Genomic DNA, 26468 nt, shown 5'->3' with positions numbered 1-26468 from the left:
ACAAATACACACTTGTTTAAACCCACTTACTTTTCCGATAAAAACTATTAAATGGAGAGAAATATAATTCTAATAAAACTGAAGTAGAATCCTCCAAGATGTGTGCTTGAGCCGAGGACTGAATAATGTCTCTTGCAAACACAATTCAGACACGACAGTCTCCTGCCAGCTTCTGGTGCATCTAATTCCACCGTGTAACATTTCCTGAAACGTGGCACTAACAGTTACTTACTTGATAGACTTGTTCAAGTTGGCCACAGGGCATAGAATGTGTTGAATGGAAATCTCAGCTGCTGCATTAGGGGTGCTCTCCCTACATTGATGCTGAGGTCTATTATTGAATTATGGATGGGGTGGGGTGGGGTGGGAGAGTAATGCATTGCAATTAACAAGGGGTGGGGGTCTTGCTCAAATCTGGGTGCAAAAATACTCCCTCTTGCAGTATGTCTGTGGATGCATGTTGTTTAGCATAGTTATGCACAGGCTGGATGAAGATTTCTTTTAATTTAAAAAGAACTTGTGCAAATTGTTTACGGCAGTTCCTTGATTATCAGAAGTTTTCGGTGTGTATATATATATAGCACTGGTGCTGTAGTCACTGAGCACACGTTATAGCAGCATGGGGTTGGTCCAGTACAGTAATATGAGGTGATGCAGTGCATTGCCAGCATTGCGAGCCTCTACATCATTGATCTAAAATAAATAGACGTCAAATTAACAAACACTATACTTTCCAGAAATGCGCATTCTATTTTTTATTTTAATCTCGAGAGTCAGCTTCTAAATGTCAAAAGCCAACATGGATGACATCACTGGATGCATTAAAAGCGAAACCTATTGGCCACCAAGTTTATGCACCAATATAATGACTGTGTTAAAGGTGTTTTATTTAATATTCTCTTTGGCTTTTATCTGTGTCAGCAGTACTTTAACCAGGCTCCAAAAATAAAGGGAGCACTGACAGACTTCAGACTGAAAATCTAGAAGCTCAGTTATTTTTAGTGCATCAATTCCTCGCCCACGTGTTGGTTTAAGTTGATTAGAATGTTCCACCAGGCGACTCTCGACTGGACCTGGCCAGTTGTTCTCCTCGGCCTCCTGACTGGGATAGCCTCCCCGGCTCCAATAGCAGCGAAAGCGAGGGGGAGCTTGGAAGGGAGATGGGAGACTCTCCTCTCCAGGTCCTTGTATCCGATCTCTGGGAGGAAATTAGACCTCGGCTGGGACAGGGACTATTTCAGTGGAATCAAGAGAGTGAGGAGGCTTTATTGCAATGTTGGCATCGGGTTTCACCTCCAAATCACGGCTGATGGACAAATCAATGGAGCGCACGCTGAAAACCAGTACAGTAGGTTGTCAGCGGCTTTTTATTTGGTTTTTAATTCAGTTACTGTTAACCAAATTTAATTCTTTGCAACTTTGCTAGCTGAGCATTTACTGAGGCAAGTGCTGCATTGCATGGAATTTATAAATGTACCTTCTGCAAGATTTAAAGAAGCATTATCTCTCTTTGCTGGCCTACCTGCAAAGCAAGAGAAAGTTGCTGCAAATCATGCAGGCATATCTTGATTAAAGTGCCTCAGTCTTTCAGCACACAGTCATTTCTTTTAAAAATGCCAGTCTGAATGCGATTGGGTGTTTTAACAGTCTGTTAAATGGGCACAATGACTACAGCACAATTGCCCCCTTGTTTGATAATGTCACTTGAATGCCACAGACCTTTGGGCAATGGTGGAATATGAAAAGCTGGCTTATCTTTTGCGATGACATCTTGAAGGTGTAAATGCATCCGAGTACCTGACTGGCCCCTTCGGCGGCTTTTGAAGTCCGTGCAAATAAGATTTGCCTTACGCTTGAAAAATAAACAAGAATTCTGCTTAACCAATGTCTAAAATTGAATGTTATAAAGAAAATGAGAGAAACCTGCAGAAACAGATCACTTGTTAACTTGCATTTTTTGAATACCAATTGCTACACAGACCTCAAATGGTTAAATACATGTTGTGGACAAAAAGGATGCTGTAAAAATAGAGAGTGGAGCACGCATGCCAGTTTGGCACTCCCCTTCTTGTTTCCGGGTAGAACTGCTTTTCTTGCATTCACTGTGAATAATTCCGCACCCTGTAATTTTTAAATTGTTAGTGCATCTTGCAATAGACCCGACTAATTAAAGGAAATTGGATAAACTTTGGACCTGGGCTGGCCTTCAAATAAAGCTTATTGTGTCTTGGCTGAAGTACAGGATCAGATCAGCTGATGTTAAAAGGAATCAGGAACAGCAGTCAGTTTATTTGTGCTGCATTGCAGGCTCTGTTTTATTTAGACTAGCAGCCCCCACAGCACCCCCCTCACACCCTCCAACCCCCATCCCCCAAGACGCTTGGTTAAAATTAGATTACATGTGCTATAGCACGACAGTAAGTCAAATTACAATGTTGGTGTCTTTGCAACACTGTGTGTGTGTGTGGTGAGGAGGGGCCTGTTTGCAAAGGACCTTACCTTTCTGTGCACAGTGAGATTAAATAGATCGTCTTCTCTTAGGCATTGTGTGTTTTATGTTCATGTTTCACCAGCAGCTTGTGTTAATGCAGATTCCCTTATCAACGTACTGAAGTAACGTGTTGGAATTTGGTATTGTTAGCATTTTCAACAATTTTTAATTGAGGGTTTTTTATTTTAAATGCCAGGAATGCTTCCTAGTCTCCTCCTTCAGCTTTTTGTGTTTGACAATCTTGCAAAATTCATAGGCCTCCTAAGAATGCACAGACAGTGAGACAGGATGAAAAAAAATTGCAGTTTGTGATGATTTAATTTAGCTTCTGACATCTCGCCTGATAAATACTGAACATAAATGCTTGACATTAGTTTGTTTACGATCTCGGTTGAGAATATATTCGTCCGAAATGCAGCAGCAGATGATATTGTAACATCAAACACTGTTCGTGTGGGTACGGTAGTGTAGTGGTTATTTTACTGGACTAGTAATCACGAGGCTTCTGACCTAATAACCTTGTGCGTTCAAATCCCACCATGGCATTTTGAGAATTTGAATTTTTTAAAATCTTGGAGAAAAAGCTAGTACAGGGATCCCTCCCCAATCGCGGGGGATACATCCCTGAAAACCCCCGTGGTTAGTAAAACCGCGGTTGGCAAATTCAGTATAAACACAATAAAAAAAGATAAAAAGCATATAAATAGCATAAAAATCATGTTTTTTTTACCTTATTCCTAAATTAAAAACTGCGGTTGACAAAAATAGTCACAAAGTGGAAACCGTGCATACGTGAAATCAGCGTATGGCAAAACCGCGGTTGGGCGGGATTCCTGTATCAGTAAAAGTGACCATGAAGCTGACGGATTGTCACAAAAACCCAACTGGTTCACTAATGTCCTTCAGGGATTGGAAACCTGACCGTCCTGACCTGGAGTAAAAACAGAAAATGCTGGAGAAACTCAGCAGGTCAGGGCAGCATCTGGGAAGAGAGAAACAGCAGAGTTAACGTTTCAGGTCGATGACCTTTCATCAGAACTGGAAAAAAGCAGGAAATGGAACAGATTTTTAAGCAAGTGTAGAGTCCTGACCTGGTCTGGCCAACATATGACTCCAGTCCCACACCAACGTGCTTGACTCTTATCTGTCCTCCTGAAGTAGCCCAGCAAGCCACTCGATTGTATCAAACGTCATGGAGAAGTCTCAATACAGGAAACTCTCTTCTAACTGGCACCTAAATTAACCGGAAATCTCCGTTAACCGGCAAAATTCAGGAATAGGTTCAGGTAAGTTTTACTTCAGATTAGTGGCAGTTCCTGGATCTGTGGCTGTGTAACTGGGGTTCGTGCACTTGTTGCTAAGCAACAGGGACGCTTGGTCTGTGGCTGGAGTTCCTGCACATGTTGCTAAGCAACAGGGAAGCCTGGATTTGTTGCTATGTACGGGGCTCTCCTACCTTTTAACTCTACCTCTCTGTAATCTGGACTTTTTGATAAACCGGCACCACGCCGGTGCCGGATAATAAAGAGTTTCCTGTACCACCACCTCAGGAAAGCTAGGGATTGGCAATAAATGCCGGCGATGCCAACTTGCCAAGAATGATTTTTTTTTTTAAATGAAGCACCACATTGGTCTTACCCTTGAGCATTTGTCTACCAAATAAAGCTCTGTATCTACATTTTTAAAAGCTCATTGCAGTGCAGCTGGCCAACCAAATGACTAGACATCAATTACATAATGAAAGAAACTACCCTGATTGAGCAGATAAGCAATGGAAAATAGTGGGAGCAGTGATTTGGTGATAATGAGCCATGTTTCATGGCTCACCCATTGGAAGTGCGAAGGATATGGTGGTTCCAGTTAAGTGACCTCAAACGGAATTTTCCCCCCAACATCCCCAAAGAAACAATTCATTTAACAGGGTACTGGTCACTTTCCAGTAGCTAGCTCAGTCTAAGTGGGCATTTTCATGAGCAAGCCTTAACAGTGAGTTTGTGAGGGCTCCTTGACATCACAGCTGAGCCCTGATAGCCACATACACGCACTCTCCAGCAGGAGTCACTGGGTGGTGACCAGGAATGAGAAACCTGATGCTTGTCTTGTCTAAAGGGTGCTGAAGGGCAGCCAGCTCCGCACAGACCAGCCCTGTATGACTCAGTTCCACACTGGCCAGTGCTTTGACCCACTGAGCCATCTGGGGAGCAGGCAGTTCGGGATGGCAGACTGGAGAGTTCCTTTAAATGCCATTCATCAGTTTTTTTGCATTAGAGCAGAAGAAAGTATAAGGACCATTTGGCCATTGAACCTCATCTCTCCAGTACTCCAAGTCACCCAGTCCAGCATCCTGTTGCATTTTGAATCGCTCTAATGTCTTTGACTTCAATACCTTACCTGGTAGATCATTCCAAATGTTTGTCAGTATAAATAAAAAGACTTTTTTCCTGATATATATCTCTCTTAATTTTATTTTCCACTAATATAAATTTATATCCTACTGATCTGACTTGCCCTGCAGCAATATTCTGGGTTCACCTTATCGATACTTAATGTGCCTTAATAAAGTTCCCCTTCCCCAACCATGCACTAGAGCTTAAGCTTCTCTGATTTTCCTTCATAGCTCAACCTGCCATAATTCTTGTTGCTCTTCTCGACATCCTCTCCAGAGCCCACGCGTCGCTTCTAAAGTGCGCTGATCAAAATCATACCCGCTGCATTAGCGACGTAGCGAAGACCCTGCTGCAGGGCACAATTTAACTGATTGCACCACTGATTATTTAGTTGTTCGGCCATTTAGTGCTTTATTGAGGTTAGGATGTCAGCCAGCACTTTCAGTTCTTTGATTTTCACACATCTTTTGGACTGTTGTAACGTATCACAGGTTTTAAAATACAGAGAATAGCAGATTAAAAAGTAGGCAGGCATCTCATCAAGACATTCAGATGGCATCATGAATTGTATGGGTTTATTCAGCCTTGTGACACATGATGTGAATACCAGCCTTGAAATTACTCCCATGTACCTGTCACGTTGGGTTTCTTTTTACAATATATATGTAACGTAGAATTCGAGTTTATTGAATTTATAGCAGTGGGTTTTATGACAGACGCTGAAGGCCAAGAATTCAACTCAGGTGATATAGAGGAAGGATTAACAATAATAATGTAATCATTGAACATAGTGTAAAACTGGTGATATCGTCCAAAGTCAGAATTACCCCCAATGTGTTGGGTGACACATCATCGTATTGGCGACGCTGTGAGATAACGTACAGCCTGGATATTTTGGCAAATAATAATATCATGTAAAGATTTATTCATCCAAAAGTACTAGTCTACAGGAACATCATTATTTTCATAAACGACTCTTTTGCTTAGCAGCCTCTCGGCGTGAAATGCTGAAACAATAAAAAGGTTCAAGGTAAAGAGAACACTGCTGGTATATTGTAGCTCTCCTCTCTGGGGTAAGGTTCTGCCTACAGCACCTGGGTGGTAATCTGGCAGAACGGATCACCTGCCCGTTGTAGAACCCGCCCGATCTTTATTGAAATCAATGGAATGAAAATCGGGCATGTTCGCTAAAGGGCCAGTGATCTGCTCTGCCAGATTGTCACCCAGCCGGTGAAGATGAAAATCTTTCTTTATCGCTCTCTTCCTATCGCACACATACATCAAATACTCTTGCTCATTTTTTTTCCTGCAGTGATATTCTCTCTTGCTCGCTCTCTTTATCTGTCTCTCTTCAAAATTCCCTTTCTGATGGTTTGATTTATGTCTTTCTCTGTTTTAAGTTCTGTTGCTTTCTGTCTCTGTTGCCATGTCAGGCTGGGGGCACTTTTCTCTAGAAAAGAGAAGGCTGAGAGGTGACCTGACACAGGTCTTTAAAATTATGAAGGGGTTCAATAAGGTGGACGTAGAAAAGTTGCTTCCACTTGTGGGGGGAGTCCAAAAGTAGGAGATACTAATGTAAGTCACTAATAAATCCAATAAGGAATTCAGGAGAAACTTCTTTACCCGAAGGGTGATTAGAATATGGAACTTGCTACCACAAGGAATGGTTGTGGTAAATGGCATAGATGCATTTTAGGGGAAGATTGATAAGTACATGAGGGAGAAAGGTATAGAAGGATAAGGTGACATGAAGTAAGGAGGGAGGAGGCTCGTGTGGAGCATAAACACCAGCATAGAACTGCTGCACCGAATGGCCTGTTTCTGAGCTAAACAATGCTATGTAATTCTTTTCTCCCATAAGCTGAAATATCCCATAACATTATTTCGAAGAAGAGTAGGGGAGCTCTCCCGTTCAGTTAGGGAGTAGCACAGGCAGAATTCCAAATGTAGGAAGCCTGTTTTGCCCTTTAGGCAGATTTGGGGATAGCCCTGGTAGAAAATGAAAACTAGGATGTTCAATAGGAGATTAGGGAATGCAGAGGTCATTCCATAAGTGTGACGGACATGCTGGGCTTGATTTTCTCCTCTTTCTCTTCTCCCTCCCTCCCCCCTCCCTCCCTCTCTTCTCCCTCCCCCCCCTCGCCGCCACCATCACCACAGCGGAAATTGGACAGTACGGATTTTGCGGGCACCTTTTTTTTTAATTCATTGATGGGATGTGGGTGTCGCTGGCTAGGCCTGCATTTAGTGCCCATCCCTAATTGCCCTTGAGAAGATGGTGGTGAGCCGCCGCCTTGAACCGCTGCAGTCCATATGGTGTAGGTACACCCACAATGCTGTTAGGAAGGGAGTTCCAGGATTTTGGCCCAGCGACAGTGAAGGAACGGCGATACAGGTCCAAGTCAGGATGGTGTGTGGCTTGGAGGGGAACTTGTAGGTGGTGATGTTCCCATGCGTCTGCTGCCCTTGTCCTTCTAAGTGGTAGAGGTCGCGGGTTTGGAAGGTGCTGTTGAAGGAGCTTTGGCGAGTTGCTGCAGTGATTTGACCTCCATGGAGGTTGGCTATTTGACTGGGTGCAGCTGATTTCAGTTTGTTGCGCGAGTTGTAGGTGGTATTACTGCCTCGGATTTGGCGCTCGCTCCAAATAGGTGCGGGAAAATGTGTGCCCCTAAAGGACTAGTGGCATAATACTATCCAAGCATAACTTTACCCTAGTGCCTATTGTCAGAGACATCGAGCAAATCGCCTCCACCCACATATTGCAGACATGGTGCAGACGGACCTACCTACACTAACTGAAAGTTGCTAGCTGCCTTTTTACAGGTCCTCCAATCCAAGGGTGTGGCTTTGCAATTCCTGATACTGGGGCGGGCGGGTTCTACAACAGGCAGGTGATCCATTCCACCAGATTACCACCCAGGTGCTGTACGCAGAACTTTACCCCAGAGAGGAGACCTACAATATACCAGCAGTGTTCTCTTTACCTTGCCAGCCCTGGTGAGGCGGGACTGCCAGAAAAATGGCAGAATTTGGGGGCGGGTGCCCAACCCACCTCCATGCCATCTTCCCAGGAGGCTGGTAGCCGTCCCGCGCTGGGTCCCGTCTCGTTGGAGGCGGGAAGGGATTAAAGCCTATTAACTGCCTGTTGACAGGTAGTTAACAAGCAGAAAATAGGATTATCCCCTTTTTGCCCTCAAGTGCGGGCTTCCCAAAGGTTCTGAAACCCGCCGGCGAGGCGAGTACTGGGTCTGCGGGGGGGGCTGCAAAAGTGTGGTGTGAAGGTAAGTGATGGGTGCAAGTGTGTAGAGGTGAGTATCTGAGGTAAGTGCAAAGTGTTATTAAAAGTGTACTTACCTTTGTTTCTTCCTGCAGGCTTCAGTCGGTGTGTATGCGGAGAGTCTCGCACCTCCACGTTGGAGATGACAGATGGCCGCTGCATTCTCCAATGCAAGAACTATCTCATTTCTGTAAAAGAAAGAGGTTTGATGGGGTCTTGAATTCAAGACCTCATCAAACTACAGAGAATGTCAGTGTTTGACAGCTTCACCGAGCTGTCAAACGATGACAATTCATCTGTCCAAAAGTTTTGACAGATGAAACTACATACGTTGACGTTCTCTGCAACTGGCTTCCCCTTAATTGGCCTGTGAAGCCCGCTGGGCGGGCTTAACGAGGTCAATCAAGGGAAAATAGCGTGGGTTGGCCAGAAGTTGTTGGAGGTGGGACTAAAACCCGACAAGTGGGAGTCCCGCCTCCAAAAGCTCCCCATTGGCAAAATCACCCCCTGGGTTTCTATGGGCGTTCCTCAAGGACAACGTCTGTCCAATTTTAACTAAGCTTAAAGGATTGTATCGCTTTTTTTGCAGGATGAAAATTTAGTCATGTATTACTTCAAGCACTGGTTTGGGGAGCAAAAAGTATCTTTAAACCAGTTAGTAACCTGAAATTAACGTGGGAAAATAATGTATATTTCTATCAGATATAATCACTGCTGTATGAGCTGCTATCCAGAATCTAATGAAGCTCTCCCACAGGATGATACAGTCCTAAAAAGGTGCCCATGTCTTGATTAATGGAGTTTGAGAAAAGCTAGAAAATCTGAATGTAATTTGTCATCTCAGTAATGTCATGCACCAGTGACATGTTAAGGTTTTTGCAATGAATGGCACCAGCAGTATGAATCATATCACTTTGCTGCCGTGCTAGGGAAACACTTTCTGATTTAAAAAAAATTATCTTTCCTGAAATCATGGTTAGCTTTTATTTGTGTATATTTGAATAATACTGGGGTCACGTAACTCCTATTGCCTAATTGATACAAGGGCAGTGCCATCTTTGCCTTCTCCAAAGCTGCGCTTTGCATCACATTTTGTTTTGGCAGTGAAGAGGGGTAGGGGAGAAATATGGTACCGTGCACTGCAGTCTCAAGTCAGCGTGCCATGACCTATCCCCAACCTTCCACACAAGGAGTTTCTGCTCCGTGCAGTGCCATTGTGGCAAGCTATGAAGTGAATCCCAGGTACTTTCCGAAAATGAGGGAGGGAAAACTGGTAGAAATGAACGTTTGGGGTGAACTCCTGCACCTCCTAGCAGATGGTTTCTGAGTGACATTGATAGAAAGTTTTTGACTCAAAAAATAAAGCATGAAGAAAACTCTTGAGATGAGTTTTAAGCAAATCATAAATTTGCTTCACTTGGCCTAAATTCAAATTTTCTGTAAAAACCCTTAATTTAAATTTTTTTTTAGCAGAAACTCTCCTAAGATTGTCCTATTTTCTTCGAGACATAAGAATTAAGAGCAAGAGTAGGCCATCCAACCCCTCGAGCCTGCTCCACCATTCAATAAGATCATGGCTGATCTTCGACCTCAACTCCACTTTCCCGCCCAATCCCCATATTAAAATCCTGCAAGGATTTTTCATTGCCCCTTGAGACTTGTGGTCAAGGCACCATTATATTGCTACTCTAATTCCAACAGAACAAAATGGCAGCTCAACTAATGCATGTAGAAGTGCTGAGTATCTGTTGACCCAGAAAGCTGGATGTGTCTGCCTGGAAAGCCTTGATAAATTACCCATGGGTGAAGCCTTGACCATCCATCATGGGAGCCTACAGCTTCTTTGGGGTACCCCATAAGAGTTGATCAAAGGATGAAACCGTTGTCTGTACAGGGAAACCAGAGCATTGTGCTTGAGGGTGACGAGACCATCTCAGGAAAGCCAACATGCAAAATAAAAAGCCCAGACCAAGAAAAAAAATCTTCTGAGGAGCCTGCATTAGGAAGTTCTTTTTGAGGAAGCCCTGGATAAGGTAAGAAATATGCCTATTTTCACAATGGGAGTCCGCTGTAGGTTCAGGATTGTTGCTGGGTTGGAAGAGTGAAGTCCACATGCTTAAGAATCTAGCCCTAAAATTAGCAGTTGAGGACTTCTTTTCAGAAAGTAGCATTAGTGGGTGTTGGGATTTATTTGAAATTATATGTTTTGACATTCAGTATGTTCGGCTTGGGTTGGTTTGATTTTGTTGAAATCAAACCCCTCTAAACTTAAGCTTATCTCTTTCAAAAACAATTACAGACCTAAGATGGAAGAAATTGTAGCAATAGAATTTGTGTGTCACAGGAAATAATACAACATTTATTCCTGGGCACAGTCTGGATGGAGAAAGTGAAGATGGCACCGTCTTAATGTTCAGAAACTTTGGATGAGGTTTGTAATCCTGACACCAGTAGTTATGAACAATGCCATTGTTACGTTTTGAAGTCCTTACTCCAAATGTTTTTTTCTCAGGCTCAGCATCCCAGATCAGTCCTATGGGCAAACCCTCACTCCCCCACTTCAGGGACTTGAGCACAAAATTTAGGCTGACACGCCCACTGCAGTGCTGAGGGAGTGCCGCACTGTCGGAGGTGCCGTCTTTCAAATGAGACATTAAACCGAGGCCCCATCTGCCCTCTCGGGTGGACGTAAGGGATCCAATGACACTATTCGAAGAAGAACAGGGGCGTCCTGGCCAATATTTATCCCTCAACTAACACCTAAAAACAGTTCATCTGGTCATCTTCATGTGCGCAATTTGGCTGCCGCGTTTCCTACATTATTACAGTGACGACACTTTAAAATAATATTTCATTGGCTGTAAAGCACTTTGGGACATCCTGAAAAGCGCTATATAAATGCAAGTCTTTCTTTTCTATGACCTGTCCAATAGCAAGTACAGGAAAACCATTATTACTGTATTTCAACTTAGCAGGTATATCGGGTACCCTCACATGACCTTGCACGACTTCAGAAGGCAGTAGTCTTAAGCTATAAAATGTCAAACTGATTTGTATGGAATAAACGGATAAGTGAACAGAAACAATGACACACTGTAGAGTTAAAATAGATACAGTTAAACTATTCCTCCTCTTAAGATAGAAAGTAACAAATCATTGCATCAATGACACTAAATTGCAGGGTTAAACTGGATTTGACACAGAGGGGCCGATTTTCAACTTGTACCCACCCATTTATCACGTTAAAAACTAGCTGGCCAGCAGTCGATAATCGGAAGAGGGGAGGGACTTTGTCCACCAATGGCTGCCCGGCTGCAATATTAAGGCAGGCGGGAGGCTGTTTCAATATGTAAATAGGAGTGCTCCCTCTGGCTCTACAAAAATACTGCTGCCAGCCCATCGCTCCCCCCCGCCGGGTTCATTTCCCTGCCCGTCTAACCTGCCGGTGAGCTCAGCATTAGAACCAGCAAATTTTCCGCCCCTCCCTCCTGGAGACTTACCCTCCTGGAGAAAGCTGCAAAAAAAACGTAAGTTCCAGGCGTACGCGCTGCCTCTCCTGCGCACGCGTTCGACCTGTGAAACCCTTCCTTTAGGGGAACGGAAGTTCCGGTTTCCCGCGCATGCGCAGTGCATGCACGAAACCGGCACTTTCGTTGGGCCTACGCGTGAGTACCCAGCGCGTACTCACCCGTGGGGACCCGAATTTCTGGGCCAATATTTAATTGCTCGTTTGGTGCCGGCTGCTTGCATTCAAATGAGGCTCGAACTTGAAAATGGTCTCGGCCTCCCAGCAACCTCTTCAGGTGGGTGGCACAGCTGCTCTGTTTTGGGTGGCACTTGTAAATCACACCTGGGGTCTGTAAATACTTAAGTATTAACCTTTACATAGGAGTCTGTTCTTGATCATCCATAGATAGCCTCTCACTCTCACAACTTCAGGTGAACTATTCAATTTGACAAAGAGCACCTGAGAAACATTGTTCAGAAATTGACTGGGAAAAAGCGAATTTAAATACGCACCCCTTAAACTCAAAGGGGGGTGATTTTGCCAATGGGGAGCTTTTGGAGGCGGGACTCCCACTTGTCGGGTTTCAGTCCCACCTCCATCAACTTCTGACCAACCCACACTATTTTCCCTTGATTGACCTTGTTAAGCCTGCCCAGCGGGTTTAGCAGGCCAATTAAGGGGAAGCCAGTTACAGAGAATGTCAGCGTATGACGTTTCAACTGTCAAAAACTTTTAACGATGAATTGTCATCATTTGACAGCTCTGTGAAGCTGTCAAACACTGACATTCTCTGTAGTTTGATGAGTTCTTGAATTCAAGACTCATCAAACCTCTTTCTTTTGCAGAAATTAGATGGTTGTTGCATTGGAGAATGCAACAGCCATCTGTCATCTCTGCCGCAGAGGTGCGAGACTCTCCGCATCCCCAACTCTTGAAGCCTGCAGGAAGAAACAAAGGTAAGTAAACTTTTTCTATCACTTTCCACTTACCTCACATACTCACCTCTCCACACTTGCACCCATCACAGCGCACTTTTGCACCACCCCCCCCCCCGATCCCCCGCAGACCCACTACTCGCCTCGGTGACCCTGGCGGGCTTCGGAGCCTTCGGGAAGCCCGCACTTGTGTGGGCAAAATGGGGATAATCCTCTTATCTGCCTGCTAACTACCTGTTAACAGGTATATAAGTGGCACTAATCCCCTTCCCGCCTCCAAGGAGACGGGACCCGGCGTGGGTCGGCTACCCCCCTCCTGGCAAGATGGCACGGAGGTGGGTTGGGCACCCGCCCCCAGATTCTGCCATTTTCCCAGCAGTCCCACCTCCATACCCGCCTCCCCAGGGCTGGCAAGATCACGCCCAAAGAGTTACCAATCAAACATAGATGTAAATAAACCCTCTCTCAGATGAGACAATCAAGTCTGATTGTGCATCAAAACAAGTTGGATATTTTCTGAGTGTACCTAGTTTTTAACCACTTCTGCACAATGACAAAAAAAAATGCATCGGAGACAAAAATAATTAAAATAACTTTATTCAAAGTGTGACAGTTCTGATTTTAAATGCTCAGCTGCCGAGACCCTAAGCTCTGGAATTCCCTCCCTAAACCTCCACCTCTCCACTTCTCTTTTCTCCTTTAAGACACTTCTTAAAACCTACTTCTTCAGCCAAGCTTTTGGTCATCTGCCCTAATATCTCCTCATGTGGCTCGGTGTTTTTTTTGATAACACTCCTGTGAAGCGCCTTGGGACCTTTTATTACGTTAAAGGCGCTATATAAATATAAGTTGTTGTTGTTCCTCACTCGGACAGACTAAGGAGGAAAAATTGGGTCGCGCCCCCTTTGGGGCGGTAACTTCATCCTGAAAATGATAGTGCCCCCGTGCCAGAAATTGAATAGTAACACCCCAAGCAGGAGGCGGGGCGCTACTGGAAGCGCTCCCCCTCCCTCTTGGGGCGCTCCCATTCAATATCGCGGTGCTACTGATTAAAGGGGAGTCCTTGCGTAGCGCGCACCGGGACCCTGCTGGACCACCAGGGAGCGGGGTGCCGGCAATAGAGCCCGGCACTTGCAGGAGGAGGCAAAAGGGGGCAGGTGTTGGCAGGCGGCCCCCCAAAAAATGGCCACCCGGCACTTGCCCTTTAATTTGCGCCGTCCCGGTCACAAACACAGCACCCTGACCCTGTCGGACATAGCGTGCGGCGGTAGGTCAGGGGCCGCGAGCCAAGTTTGTGGTCGGGGTGCTGCGCGCGGTGATGATGTCATCGCCGGAGGCGCAGCACCGCAGTGTGCTACTGGCTACCGTCGGCACTAACCTCCCGCCAAATTTCACGGGAGGCGCTAGCGGCGCCGTGCCTGGGCGCTAGCTGCTTTGTGACCCGTTAGCGCCCCAGCATCCCAATTTTTCCCCCTAAGCCTCTCAGTTGAGCCTGGAGAATTAAACACATTTTTCTAATGTTGATTGAATTTTTTTTTAATCTCAATCAGATTTCTGATCCATATAAAACATTCAGTTAGAGCTTCCAACTGGCTAACGCTTTAGTTTTCTTAATTCATTCTCTTTCACCTCCAATCACCCAGATCACATTAAAACAGATTAACTGGTCTTTCATTCGTTCGCTGCTTTTTGGACCTTGCTGTGTACAAACTGGCAGCTAATGTAACAGCGACTGCACTTCAGAGTAATCCATTAGTTGCAAATTGTCTTGGTAAATCCCGAGGACCTGATCAGGCACTATAATAAATGCAAGTTTATGCATTACATCGAAATCATAAATTATCTGAATTCTAACAGTTCTGCCCCAATCACCAGTTTGAGATGAGCTTTACTCTGCACACCACGAAGAAGGAACCCAGCAACGCCACTCAGTCATTCGTACTGGACGCTGGAGTGCTCAGCATTGTCTCTGTTGGAATGAGATATTTAATTCCATTGCCTTTCCCATCATAGCAAATAAAAAGAGAAAGTGTTCATTGTGTTAGTGAGAATAACATCTATCAGTGATATTTCTTTTGTTTTTAATTTAGGTCTCTTAATGATTTCTACAGTAGAGTTGGGAGTTGTCAGTCTGTATGGAGTGAAAACTCACGCCTTCATTGCAATGAACAGCAAAGGCCGACTGTATGCAACGGTGAGTGAGTCACGCACGACCTGTTGTAATGTATGGAATTATAAAAGTTTGGATCAGTATTATAAGTCTTAATAACTTATTTCCACTCCCTTGCTCATTTTGTAAGTTGCTGCCTGGGTTCGCCCTGTACCTTTATTTGTCCCAGGGCATTGGTTTGGTTTGGGGCCCCTACATTTTACTAGACAATGATTTTAAATACGACCAACTTTTACTCTGGTGTCAAAAACGCACACAGACAAGTGTGAAAAGGCATGTTTGCAATAAGTAATATAAAAATTGCTGACAAAATGATAAGTAATCAATAACACAATCCAGGACAAAGCAGCCCGCTTGATTGGCACCCCCTCCACCACCTTTCCCTCCACCACCGGTGTATCGTGGCTGCAGTGTGTACCATCTACAAGATGCCCTGCAGCAGCTCACCAAGGCTTTTTCGGCAGCACCTCCCAAACCCGCGACCTCTTCTACCTAGAAGGACAAGGGCAGCAGGTGCATTGGAACACTACCATCTCCAAGTTCCCCTCCAAGTCACACACGATCCTGACTTGGAAATATATCGTCGATCCTTCATCGTCGCTGGGTCAAAATCCTGGAACTCCCTCCCTAACAGCACTGTGGGAGTACCTTCACCACACGGACTGCAGCAGTTCAAGAAGGTGGCTCACCACCACCTTCTGAAGGGCAATTAGGGATGGGCAATAAATGCTGGCCTTGCCAGCGACACTCACATCCCATAAATGAATTTTTAAAAACACAAGAGTAAATGACATCTAACGATTATAAAGATCTAGAAAGGACTAGGCCTGTATTCACTAACGTTTAGAAGAATGAGAGGGGTCTCATTGAAACGTATAAAATTCTGACAGGGCTAGACAGACTGGATGCAGGGAGGATGTTTCCCCTGGCTGGGGGGGTCTAGAACGAGAAGTCACAGTCTCAGGATACGGGGTAGGACACTTAGGACTGAGATGAGGAGAAGTTTCTTCACTCAGAGGGTGGTGAACCTGTGGAATTCTCTACCACAGAAGGCTGTGGAGGCCAATTCATTAAATATATTTAAGAAGGAGATAGATAGATTTCTAGACACAAAAGGCATCAAGGGGTATGGGGAGAGAGCGGGAATATGGTATTGAGATAGAGGATCAGCCATGATTGTATTGAATGGCGGAGCAGGGTCGAAGGGCCGAATGGCCTACTCCTGCTTCTATTTTTCCATGTTTCTATGAAGCACGAATCTTATTATAAAAGTCTTGAAACACCAATCTTATTTCAGTACATGAGCTGTTTGGTAACTCAAAAAATCAAGGCCCCAATGGTGTTGGCCTCTTCAAATCTGGAGGCAATATCACCACGCTAGAAAGCGGTCAAGTGGAGCAGGAAACAAGGGGAGAGGAATTCCCAACTTAGCACAGGATACTGTGCAACTAGCTCCTGGCTGGTAGGCAACAACAGTCCAGGTGACTTTCTCAAGGGGAAGTACCTCACTTCTCTTCAGCATCTCCCATTGATGCATGGCACAGGTGAGATTGAGAACTCCGTGTGCGCGCCACGAGCACTCGTTCCAAAACGCCACTGTACAGTGGGCATTGCTGTACTATTCGCTCAGTATTTTCTTCAATTGCGTACAGCAAATGTGGGCTGACGTCAAAATGGTTGTCAAGCTCAGCACTGTGTGGGAGCGGTGTGGCAAGCGAGGAGGAACGCTGCTCAGCATCTCGTATTGGCTGGCAATGTTCCCTCTCTCTTTATTTTTTTGCGCGCGTTCCCCTTTAAATGTGCTGCGCGGTCTCTCTTCCAGCTTGTGAGCGGCCTGCGTGGGACCTCCCGGTTGATGCACGGCCGCGCGCCTTAGGGGGACACGTTGCTTCTGTGTGTTTGTTCTCCACTCCACAGAGTAAGAAAGGTCCTGTTTGGGGAGGTTGGGTGGGATGAGAGAGATGGAATCTTTAAAAGAATTGCAGAAATAACAAATATGAATGATTATCAACTGACGATTTTGTTCTTTGGGGAAAAAAATTCCCTCTCTTTCAGGCGGTCTTCAATAATGAATGCGAATTCAAAGAAAGACTCTTGCCAAACCGCTACAACGTGTACGAATCAAAGACGTACCCAGGGATGTACATAGCATTAAGCAAACATGGAAGAGCAAAGAGAGGAAGCAAAGTTTCACCTATCTTGAAAGTTACTCATTTTTTGCCTAGATTGTAAAGAAAAGGGGCGAATGAAGACTTGAAGTTTCATAAGACATAATTTTCATGGAAATAGGATTGCAGAAGAGTATATATGTACAGGACATTCATAGATTAATGTTAACTTATTAACTTATATGGAAACAGCATAACGTGTAAATATGTATTACTTTTTATAGTTATTTTCACCTAAGTGAGTTACTTCATTAATGCTGCTTTTTAAAAGAAATGTATGATCGTGGGCATACAAAAAGTCAGATTGTTTTGTCAGCCCCCAGAACTTTAATGCACACAACCCCTTTAATTAAGAGACCAGTTATCAGTTGCGAAAGGAAATGGTGTGGCTATATCATCTAATTCCCTACATCAAGGAGAGCCATGTGAGGGGATCATTTGTGAAATAAATTAAAGGAGTGCTTACTGCTAACCTCTAACCTTCTGATCTCTGACCTTGAACCAGCTCATGAGAAAAAATGGCAGGGATATGGGGGAAAGAGCGGAGGGAGTGGGACTAACTGGATTGCTCTGTTCACTAGAGTTTAGAAGAATGAGAGGGGATCTCCTTGAAACGTATAAAATTCTGACAGGGCTAGACAGACTGGATGCAGGGAGGATGTTCCCCTGGCTGGGGGGGAGGTCTAGAATGAGGGGCCACAGTCTCAGGATATGGGGTCGGACATTTAGACTGAGCTGAGGAGAAATTTCTTCACTCAGAGGGTGGTGAACCTATGGAATTCTCTACCACAGAAGGCTGTGGAGGCCAGGTCACTGAATGTATTTAAGAAGGAGATAGATAGATTTCTAGACACAAAAGGCATCAAGGGGTAGGGGGAGAGAGCAGGAATATGATATTGAGATAGAGGATCAGCCATGATATTGAATGGCAGAGCAGGCTCGAAGGGCCAAATGGCCTACTCCTGCTATTTTTCTATGTTTCTATGAAAGAGCCGGCGCAGACTCGATGGGCCGAATGGCGGCCTCCTGTGCTGCAAGATTCTATGATTCTAAATGACGTTGAGAGTAAAGACAGGTGTAGTACATTGAGGTCACCCTTAGGTCTACCGGGGATATTGGGAGTGTGGTGTAGTTCTTTTTCCCTCTTTTATTAGCCAGTTTTCTCCCATCTACTCTTCATCTGCTGAAGGTTTTGACATCTTTCTGGTCTGTGGTTCTATGGGTTCCTCAGTACCTCGAGGGTTTCTGTCTCCGTGGGGTAGAAATTGGTTATGGCCCGGTTTTGAGTGCACAACCGACAGCGCGCAGACAGTGCGTGCCCCAAACGGGAGGGCCGAGGCAGATCCAAAAATTAGGCCTTATTTCAATGATTTGAGCAAACAGCCGACGCCTGATGTGTCTCCAGAGGAAACTCGCTCCTTGACTGATGATAAATTTTGGCCCACTTGTCCAGCCAGGAATGGCGCTCAGGTAAGTCCCGAGGTGGGGGGGAGACAGCGGGAGATAGAGAATGCGGGGTGCCCAACCCCCCTCCCCCCCGGGAGGCCTTAGTCATCTCTGCTCCCCTGGCTTCACGTCAAAGTTTAAAATAAATGAACTTGTCTTTCTGGTGGCCGCCACTTGCTAGGCCGCATCCACACCAGGAAAGACTGAGCGGAGCCGGCCCAGTACCTGCTCCACTCAGGGCAGCCCAGTTTCTCAGAGGGTTCCTAAAGCAGGCATTCAGCCCCACATTAGCATATGCAAGGGTCCTCATGCCTGCTTTAGGCAGCCAACCTGGATTTCAGGCATCTTTGGAGTGCAGGGCAAAGGCCTGAGAAATTAGTCATTTTTGTCACCATTTTCTGTCTGGAAAAGCGGTACACCAAGGACCAACATCTTCCCCCCCCCCCCCCCCCCCCCCCACCAATGTCTAGCCAGCACTCCCTGGAAATGTGCATTAGGCAATGATGGAATCAGGCTCAGCCCCGATGGCCCCCCAGCGGCTGGATAGCCTGCCAGTGCACACAGGCTCACAGCTGCGTTGTGGACCCTCTGGCTAGGCATTGGAAGATGCCCGGTGGAACTGTACGCAACAACAACATCTTGTATTTATACAGCACCTTCAACATAGTAAAATGTCCCAAGGTGCTCCACAAGAGCGTTGTAAAACAAAATTTGACACTGAGCCACATAAGGAGATGTTAGGGCAGATGACCAAAAGCTTGGTCAAAGAGGTAGGCTTTATGGAGTGTCTTAAAGGAGGAAAGAGAGGCAGAGAGGTTTAAGGAGGGAATTCCAGAGCTTGGGGCCTAGGCAGCTGAAGGCACGGCCGCCAATGGTTGAGCGATAAAGTCAGGGATGTTCAAGAGGCCAGAATTGGAGGAGCGCAGAGATCTCGGAGGGTTGTGGGGCTGGAGGAGAGTACAGAGATAGGGAGGGGCAAGACCATGGAGGGATTTGAAAACCAGGATGAGAATTTTAAAATCGAGATTGCTTAACTGGGAGCCAGTGTTGGTCAGTGAGCACAGGGGTGATGGGAGAATGGGACTTGGTGCGAGTTCGAACACGGGCAGCCGAGTTTTGGATAACTTCAAGTTTACGTAGGGTAGAATGTGGGAGGCTGGCCAGGAGTGCGTTGGAATAGTCAAGCCTAGAGTTAAAAAAGGCATGGAGGAGGGTTTCAGCAGCAGATGAGCTGAGGCAGGGGCGGAGACAGGCGATGTTATGGAGGTAGAAATAGGCAGTCTTAGTTATATGTGGTCGGAAACTCATTTCAGAGTCAAATATGACACCAAGGCCAGCAAAGTGTCAACATCTTCAGGTGAGAGAAAAATGGGGTAGTTTGCATGTTGTCAATGGCTCTTTCCAGAGCTGGACACAAACTGACAATAATGGTAAGTGATTTTGTAGATTACCAGCACCTTTAGTGAGGTTTTAAGGCGTGGCTGCCCTTTGGGGCCTTAGAGTGTCCAAACAGTTGAGCCGGTGCCATTGGTTATGCCATAGGTTTCCCCTCAGTGTCCTTTTAATGCCACTCCTTATAATGCTACTCCTGTCTTTGAAAAGCAGGGGAAATTCCTGAGCTATAAATAATGGACCTTTCATCATTTTTTCCCCTTTTTTTTACAGTTAGAACACTGGCCAGGCTACTCCCAATAGATGGGCCTAAGGAACTTTCAAAGATGGAAAGAGGGGAATATGTTTAAGGACTAGAGCAGAAGATGGCTATAGGACGTTCTTGTGTTTAGGAATTCGTTTTCAAGATAAAATTTAAATATTAAATGATTTTTATACTATATATGCATATATAAATATTGAATTTGACGTGGTGGTGCTGATTGGACAGCTCCAGTGCTGGTTTACTGGGGTTTGCTGCCCTGGGAATGGGAGGATCTGAAACCAGTAAACCAATATAAAGGTGCGAAAGGAATAAGCACCATATCTAGACAATAGTACCTACAGTAAGGTGGATAATGGAGAGAAGGCCTATGAGTATACTGGAAAGCTTATCAGCAAATGGCAATGCACTTTGCAATTATAAGACACAGTGGGGTATTAAACCACTAGATTAAACATAGTAAATCTGTGCATTTTGGGCAATTGCATTAAGGGGGAGTTTTCCACAGCGAGTTGTTATGATCTGGAATGCACTGCCCGAAAAGGTGGTGGAAGCAGATTCAATAGGAACTTCAAAAGGGAATTGGATAAATACTTGAAAAGGAGAAATTTCCAAGGCTATGGGGAAAGAGCAGGGGAGTGGGATTAATCGGATCGCTCTTTCAAAGAGCTAGCACAGGCAAATGGGCCGAATGGCCGCCTCCTGTGCTGTATGATTCTATGATTTGCTCTGTTATTTGTAGTTAGATCATAAATATGGGTGTAAAAGAACACATTAACAATTTTGCAAACAGAGCAGATCTTCCTACTAAAACTCACCTGTTGCAATTTCTTAATATAACTTAAAAACTTAATTGTGCTTTAGCGATAGACCACTGCCAGTATTCCTTAATTGCTAACTGATTAAATGTTGGAGGATTAAACTTGCTTTGTCCGTTGCTGCCTCACACGGTTTGGATATGCTGAGCCACCACACACTGGCTTTTTTCTGAAATGTCCCTGTGTGCGTGTGAATGTTGGGTGAGGAAAGGGGGTTAGTTTCCATTGCCATGCCCTCCACGGTCAAATATCCTTGCTGACGCTCAGCCCGGGATTTTCCTTCCATTTGCTTTAATGGGCAGGGAGATCGTGAGCTTGGCGCATGCAGACACGGATAACCTCGGCCTGACTGCTTAGGCTGAAACGTGACGAATGGCCACTTGCGTGAGGTGCTGGAGGGGACCTGGCACTTGTGGACCTCCACCCCAGGGAGAGTCGGTGCTTTCAAGAGAGGAGGGGGGTAAATTGGAAGAAAAGAAAAAGAAAAATTTGCCAAATATTTCTTGATGAAGACTCAAAAAGGCGCTCCAGACATTTTAGAATGCCCAGTGGAATATTACTGGATACTGATTTCTAGTTTTATCTCACTGTGTGACTAGTCATTAGTCTTATTTTCAATTATTCCCCCTCCAAATAAAAACCCTAGCTAGTAACCAAACTACTGAAGAGATGCATTGAACCCTGAAACCATCAACCATCTTACTGAATCGTGATGGAATACCTTGTAACAATTAATCAGAACTATGAAAAACAAACCGAGGCCTGTATAAATTAGCATTGCTGCAACATATTTTCATGTGGATTTGATATTAAGTAGTTTTGAGTGTCACCCTAAGTAAGCTGATAAATAGGGGTTGACATTTACTAATGTAGTATTACCATGTATTACTTAAATATTAACCATGTTTGAAAATGCATACAATAATTACTACTGTAATTTTGGGATTAAATGCAATTTATCAACAAAACCTTACTGAGCAGTGTAAACTGCTGGAAATTATATTGCTTTGAAGTTGAAACAATGCAACACAAATATAGTTATAAAATTTATGTAACTTTCTGTGAACTGTATTTAAAATCTATTACCTGTACTTGTAAAAGTATATCTTTTGAAATGGTGCTTCTGTTTTTAAATGAAACTTTTAATCCTTTCACCTGCTTTTGCTACTTCTACAGCTACCTTGGGACAGAATGTTGGCACTGGGCTTAATAGTGAACTGGATTAATTTAGGTGTTACAGAGGGAAGGGTGGTAATGGGCAGCGGCATGTTTTGCTTTCCAGAATTAATGGACTTTCCTTTCTCATGTACGATGCTAAACACAGTGGAATATTATTGAAAATGATGGATGCCTGAGAGTGAATACAAGGCAATAAATTGTTTGAATCAATCAAAGAATTCAGATTGCCCCCCTGGATTGCAAGGGGAAAGCTTAAATTTACAAATCAATGAATTGAAGGATCAGCAATTTAGGACTGAGATGAAGAGAAATGTCTTCACTCAGAGGGTTGTGGATGCTCAGTCGTTGAGTATATTCAAGACAGGGAGCGATAGATTTTTGGATACTAAGGGAACCAAGGGACAGGGGGATAGTGCGGGAAGGTGGAGTTGAGGTAGAAGATCAACCATGATCTTATTGAATGGCAGTGCAGGATCGAAGGGCCGAATGGCCTACTCCTGCTCCTATTTCTTATGTTCTTATGATCCCTTCAATTAGACTACTGCCTTGTGTTCACTCCAACTCACTTACTCTATGTGTTATGGTACTAGCATATACTGTTAATTTAGTAGAACAGATCTGTTCACTTAGGAGACTATCTTTCATCTGCTAGTGGTTGTCAGTGCAGACCCTCTCTGTGAGAAATAGCAGTTAATTACGTAAAATACTTGGATTTACATGTCACAACACCTTGAAGTGCTTCACGCAGTGATATATGTCTGAAGTACAAATAGAGCAGACATTGTGGGCTGGATTTTCATTGAGGAGGCGGGTAGGAGGCGGGACTATAACTTTCGGAGCTGTAGTCCCGCCTCCATTGAGTTGTAGCCAACCCACGCGATTTTCACTTGATTGACCTTGTTTAGCCCGCCCAGCGGGCTCAGCAAGCCAATTAAGGGCCACCCGGCAACAGGTGACGTCACAGATTGATATTTCATCTGTCAAGACCTTTTGACAGATGAAATATCAGTGTTTGACAGCTGTTCGAAGCTGTCAAACACTGACGATCTGTACTCCAAGTTAATTCCTTCCTCTCAGGATGATTTGAAGATCTCTCCGGAACAGAAAGCTGAATGCTGCAATTTTTGACAGCTCGCGGCCATTCTGCTTTCTGTGCCGGTGAGATGAGGGACTCCCGAGACCTGAAGGAAGGAAGGCTGTAAAGATAAGTAAAACTTCTTTAAACACACCAAACACACTTAACTCTGCACTCATGCACCCATCACTCACCTGAACACCGGACATCTCCAACCCTCCAAGCCCTTTAGCCCGACGGCCCGCCTCGCTAACTTGGCATGGTTTGGAACCGTCGGGAATCCCACACTTCAAGAATGAAAATAGGGATTAGGCTAAAAACTACCTGTTAACGGGCAGTTAATTGGCACTAATTCCCTTCCCGCCTTGGGGAGGCGGGCCCCAGTGCGGGTCAGGTACCCGCCTCCTTTGAAATTGGCATGGAGGCGGGATGGGTTCGTGCCCCCCGATTTTGGGATTTTAACCCCCCACACGCCTCCAATCCCGCCTCCACGGCCCAATGAAAATCCTGCCCTGTGTGTCAGCAACACCCCACAAACAGCAATGAGATAAATGGCTAGATAGTCTATTTCTTTAGTGGCATTTGGTTGAGGGAGAAATGTTTGGCTGGGATACTTGGGGAACTTCCTGCCCTTCTTCAAATTAATGCCATGGGATCTTTAAAGTGAATCTGTACAGGCCTGGTAGGGTCTCTGTTTACTGTTCTATCTAAAGGACAAAGGAAGCTGCAAAATTCTGTGGGGCGATATAATATATGGAGGGCGCATGTGGGTAGTGTGGCTTGTGAAAGATAAATCAGAGTGCAGCCAAGCCAAATACAACTTGCAAATGTTACAATTTCAAGTGAATGATCTGAATCACAAATGGTTATTTACATGTCTTGGTACCTTTTACTTATATATTGTAATGTTAGTTGCATTTTCTTGCCCTTTTGATGGCTTTTGTGGTGTCCTATGTTGTAGAAAAGTGATCACAATCAGCTATGGTAACAGATTCACACTTGAGAGCTCAATACAATGAAAGTAAGATAAAAGCAGGAAAAGCATACAGAAAGTGACAGACCAGAAGAAAAAATAGAGACACGTAGGAGGAGAATGAGCAGGGAAAAGACAGTATGAAGAGGGAGAATGTGAGTAATTGTTAGCTGGCAGGTGAGTGGAAGAGATTAAATAGAAGAATTCCTACAAAAGCACACGAGACCCATAAACCATCACTGTGCACCTTTTACTCTTGGTATATATAAGTTATAAAATAACTGTCTGTCCAAAGTATTGTTGCATGCAACCTTTATTCTGAGGGTTTTCACAGGTTTAATTTTGCGTTGAACCCAATATTTTTAAGCATACTGAAGTGATAGTTTCTGGTGTGCAGAACCCTTAGGATATGCTCACATGGAGAATGGTGCGAGTTATAATGGAAGCAGATGGCAGGAGAGATGAATTGTGATGGAAGCAAGCGAGGCGAGATAGCACTTGGCCCCCCCGCCCCAGTGACTTAGCAAGTGTTTTATTGAATGACAATACAGACTAGGAGGTCTAAGGTTCGATCCCCAGCCTATGCTGGCATGGGCTGCCAGGAAGAGGTGATTCGGGATGAGGACATTGGACTCATTGAAGAAACAGGGATGTGCTGTGGCGGGAAAGCAGTCGGGTTTGTGCGGGCCTTAATCATGCAAACCTGTCTTGGGATGTTGTGAATTGAATCCCAGGAAGCTATTCCACATGGGTGAAAGGGTTAATATTATGCTTTTTCAAATCTCTGTGTCCAAGGAAGCCACAGAAAATGGCTCCCAATCCTGCACGCCTTGGGACCGAAATGAAACATCCCAGAAATTCGTCCATCAAAGCTGCTAGCTGTTACAAAGAAAGAAAGTAATACTTTTTAAAAAAAAAATGAGAATCTGCACTGGGATCACTTTTTATCCCCCTTGTAATACTTGCTGTGATTGAAATGCTTCATTGTACAGTGTCTGTATTTATGTATATGATACGTATGGTGTCAGCACGCATTGCAAGTATGATGCAGGCAATATAGAATGAAGATTTTCATTTTGGTAACTCCAATGCTTTCTGTAGGTCTCTCTTCGAAGAGCCGGACAAAGACTTCTAAAGATATATTAATGCTGCTCCCCCCATTTTAATTGGGGACTGTAATCTCAGAATCATGTTGGTATGGTGTGACAATCCAAGATACCTCAACTACTGCATGAACAACTAGGAAACTGTACTGTACAGTTGCATAAATTATACTTTGTGCAGCAAAAAAAATGTAGAAACCTCTTTAGCCTTTATTTTCTTTTGTACCGTTGTGTATGTGCCATGCACAAGACCATTTAAACCTATATATGAAGTTATTTATTAAAAATTATTTTATCAAGAAGTCAATTATGTTTCATGAGCGTTTCTTTGAGCTACGATGTTTTTCGCTTTATTTCATGACAATATTCCATTGCTTTTTGTTACGTTGTCCTGTGAGCTCACCTCAATTGGTTCGGTATGTAAATACACCTGTGTGGTACTGAGGCATACAGACCAGGACGATCCCAGAGTCAATCTTTTGTGTGCACTCAACTGATTCCACATTGGCAGCAGAGGTGCGACAAAGAGCCAATAGCGGCCTAGGGTTTGGGTGGAGAAAAATCAGCCAGAATTTCCACTTCCTGTCACGAGCCAATAATTCCCCCACCCCCCCCACCGCCACCACCCCCCTTCCCCTCCCCCGCCCCCACTGGAAAGTGTACATGTGTGGATGTGATTTGAGGAAAGGATTGAAGCTTGGTTGTATCCTTGTAGCTGGAAATATGTTGGCATTCACTGTCTAGACGGCCATTTGCCTGAGGTATGAGAGAGTGCACCTCCACAAGAGTCAGCACCTTCAACAACAACAACAACTTGCTTTGATATAGCATATTTAACGTAATAAAATGTCCCAAGGCACTTCACAGGAGCGTTGTCACCGAACCACATAAGGAGATATTATGACAGGTGACCAAAAGCTTGGTCAAAGAGGTAGATTTTAAGAGGTCTCTTAAAGGAGGAGAGAGAGAGGCGCAGGTTGTTGCAAGTGAGGGCCAAGAAATCAGGAGGCGATCAATATTACCGGACCACTGCTTGAATCACAAGCACTGAATCTTGTGTGAGAGATTTATTTAAATATTCTAATATGTGAAAATTATATTAAAATGAATTTAGGCTCAATTCCACAATGTGTTTTCTCTCCCCCATCTGTCTCCCCACCGTCTGTCTCACTCTCTGTATCCATCCCGCCTGTCTCTCTCTCTCTCTCTCTCTCTCTCCCCATGTCTGTCTCACTCTCTTTCTCCACCCCGTCTGTCTCTCTGTGTCTCCCCACGTCTGTCTCC

General features: G+C 44.6%; 1 protein-coding gene across 1 annotated transcript; it reads left to right on the top strand.

Moving 5' to 3' along the window:
- Positions 1-995: 995 nt before the first annotated feature.
- Positions 996-25491, top strand: LOC147105081 (fibroblast growth factor 4A-like). The gene is made up of 3 exons (XM_086011149.1): positions 996-1348; positions 14689-14792; positions 16824-25491. Exons 1-3 carry the CDS (start codon positions 1045-1047, stop codon positions 16998-17000), a joined length of 585 nt encoding a protein of 194 aa, XP_085867275.1. The 5' UTR covers positions 996-1044; the 3' UTR covers positions 17001-25491.
- Positions 25492-26468: the final 977 nt, after the last annotated feature.

This window comes from Somniosus microcephalus, chromosome 18 (genome assembly GCF_052327205.1).
Source record: "Somniosus microcephalus isolate GS21.2 chromosome 18, FLI_Smic_1.0, whole genome shotgun sequence".
In the NCBI taxonomy this organism is placed as follows: domain Eukaryota; kingdom Metazoa; phylum Chordata; class Chondrichthyes; order Squaliformes; family Somniosidae; genus Somniosus; species Somniosus microcephalus.
The sequence above is the reverse complement of the archived record's forward strand: the minus strand, read 5'-3'. Positions and strand labels throughout refer to the sequence as shown.

Coding starts and splice junctions, on each gene's coding strand:
- LOC147105081 (XM_086011149.1), top strand. CDS start 1,045: ATGTTCCACCAGGCGACTCTCGACTGGACCTGGCCAGTTGTTCTCCTC. Junction 1,349..14,688: donor GCACGCTGAAAACCAGTACA/GTAGGTTGTCAG, acceptor TTTTTAATTTAG/GTCTCTTAATGATTTCTACA. Junction 14,793..16,823: donor AAGGCCGACTGTATGCAACG/GTGAGTGAGTCA, acceptor CCTCTCTTTCAG/GCGGTCTTCAATAATGAATG.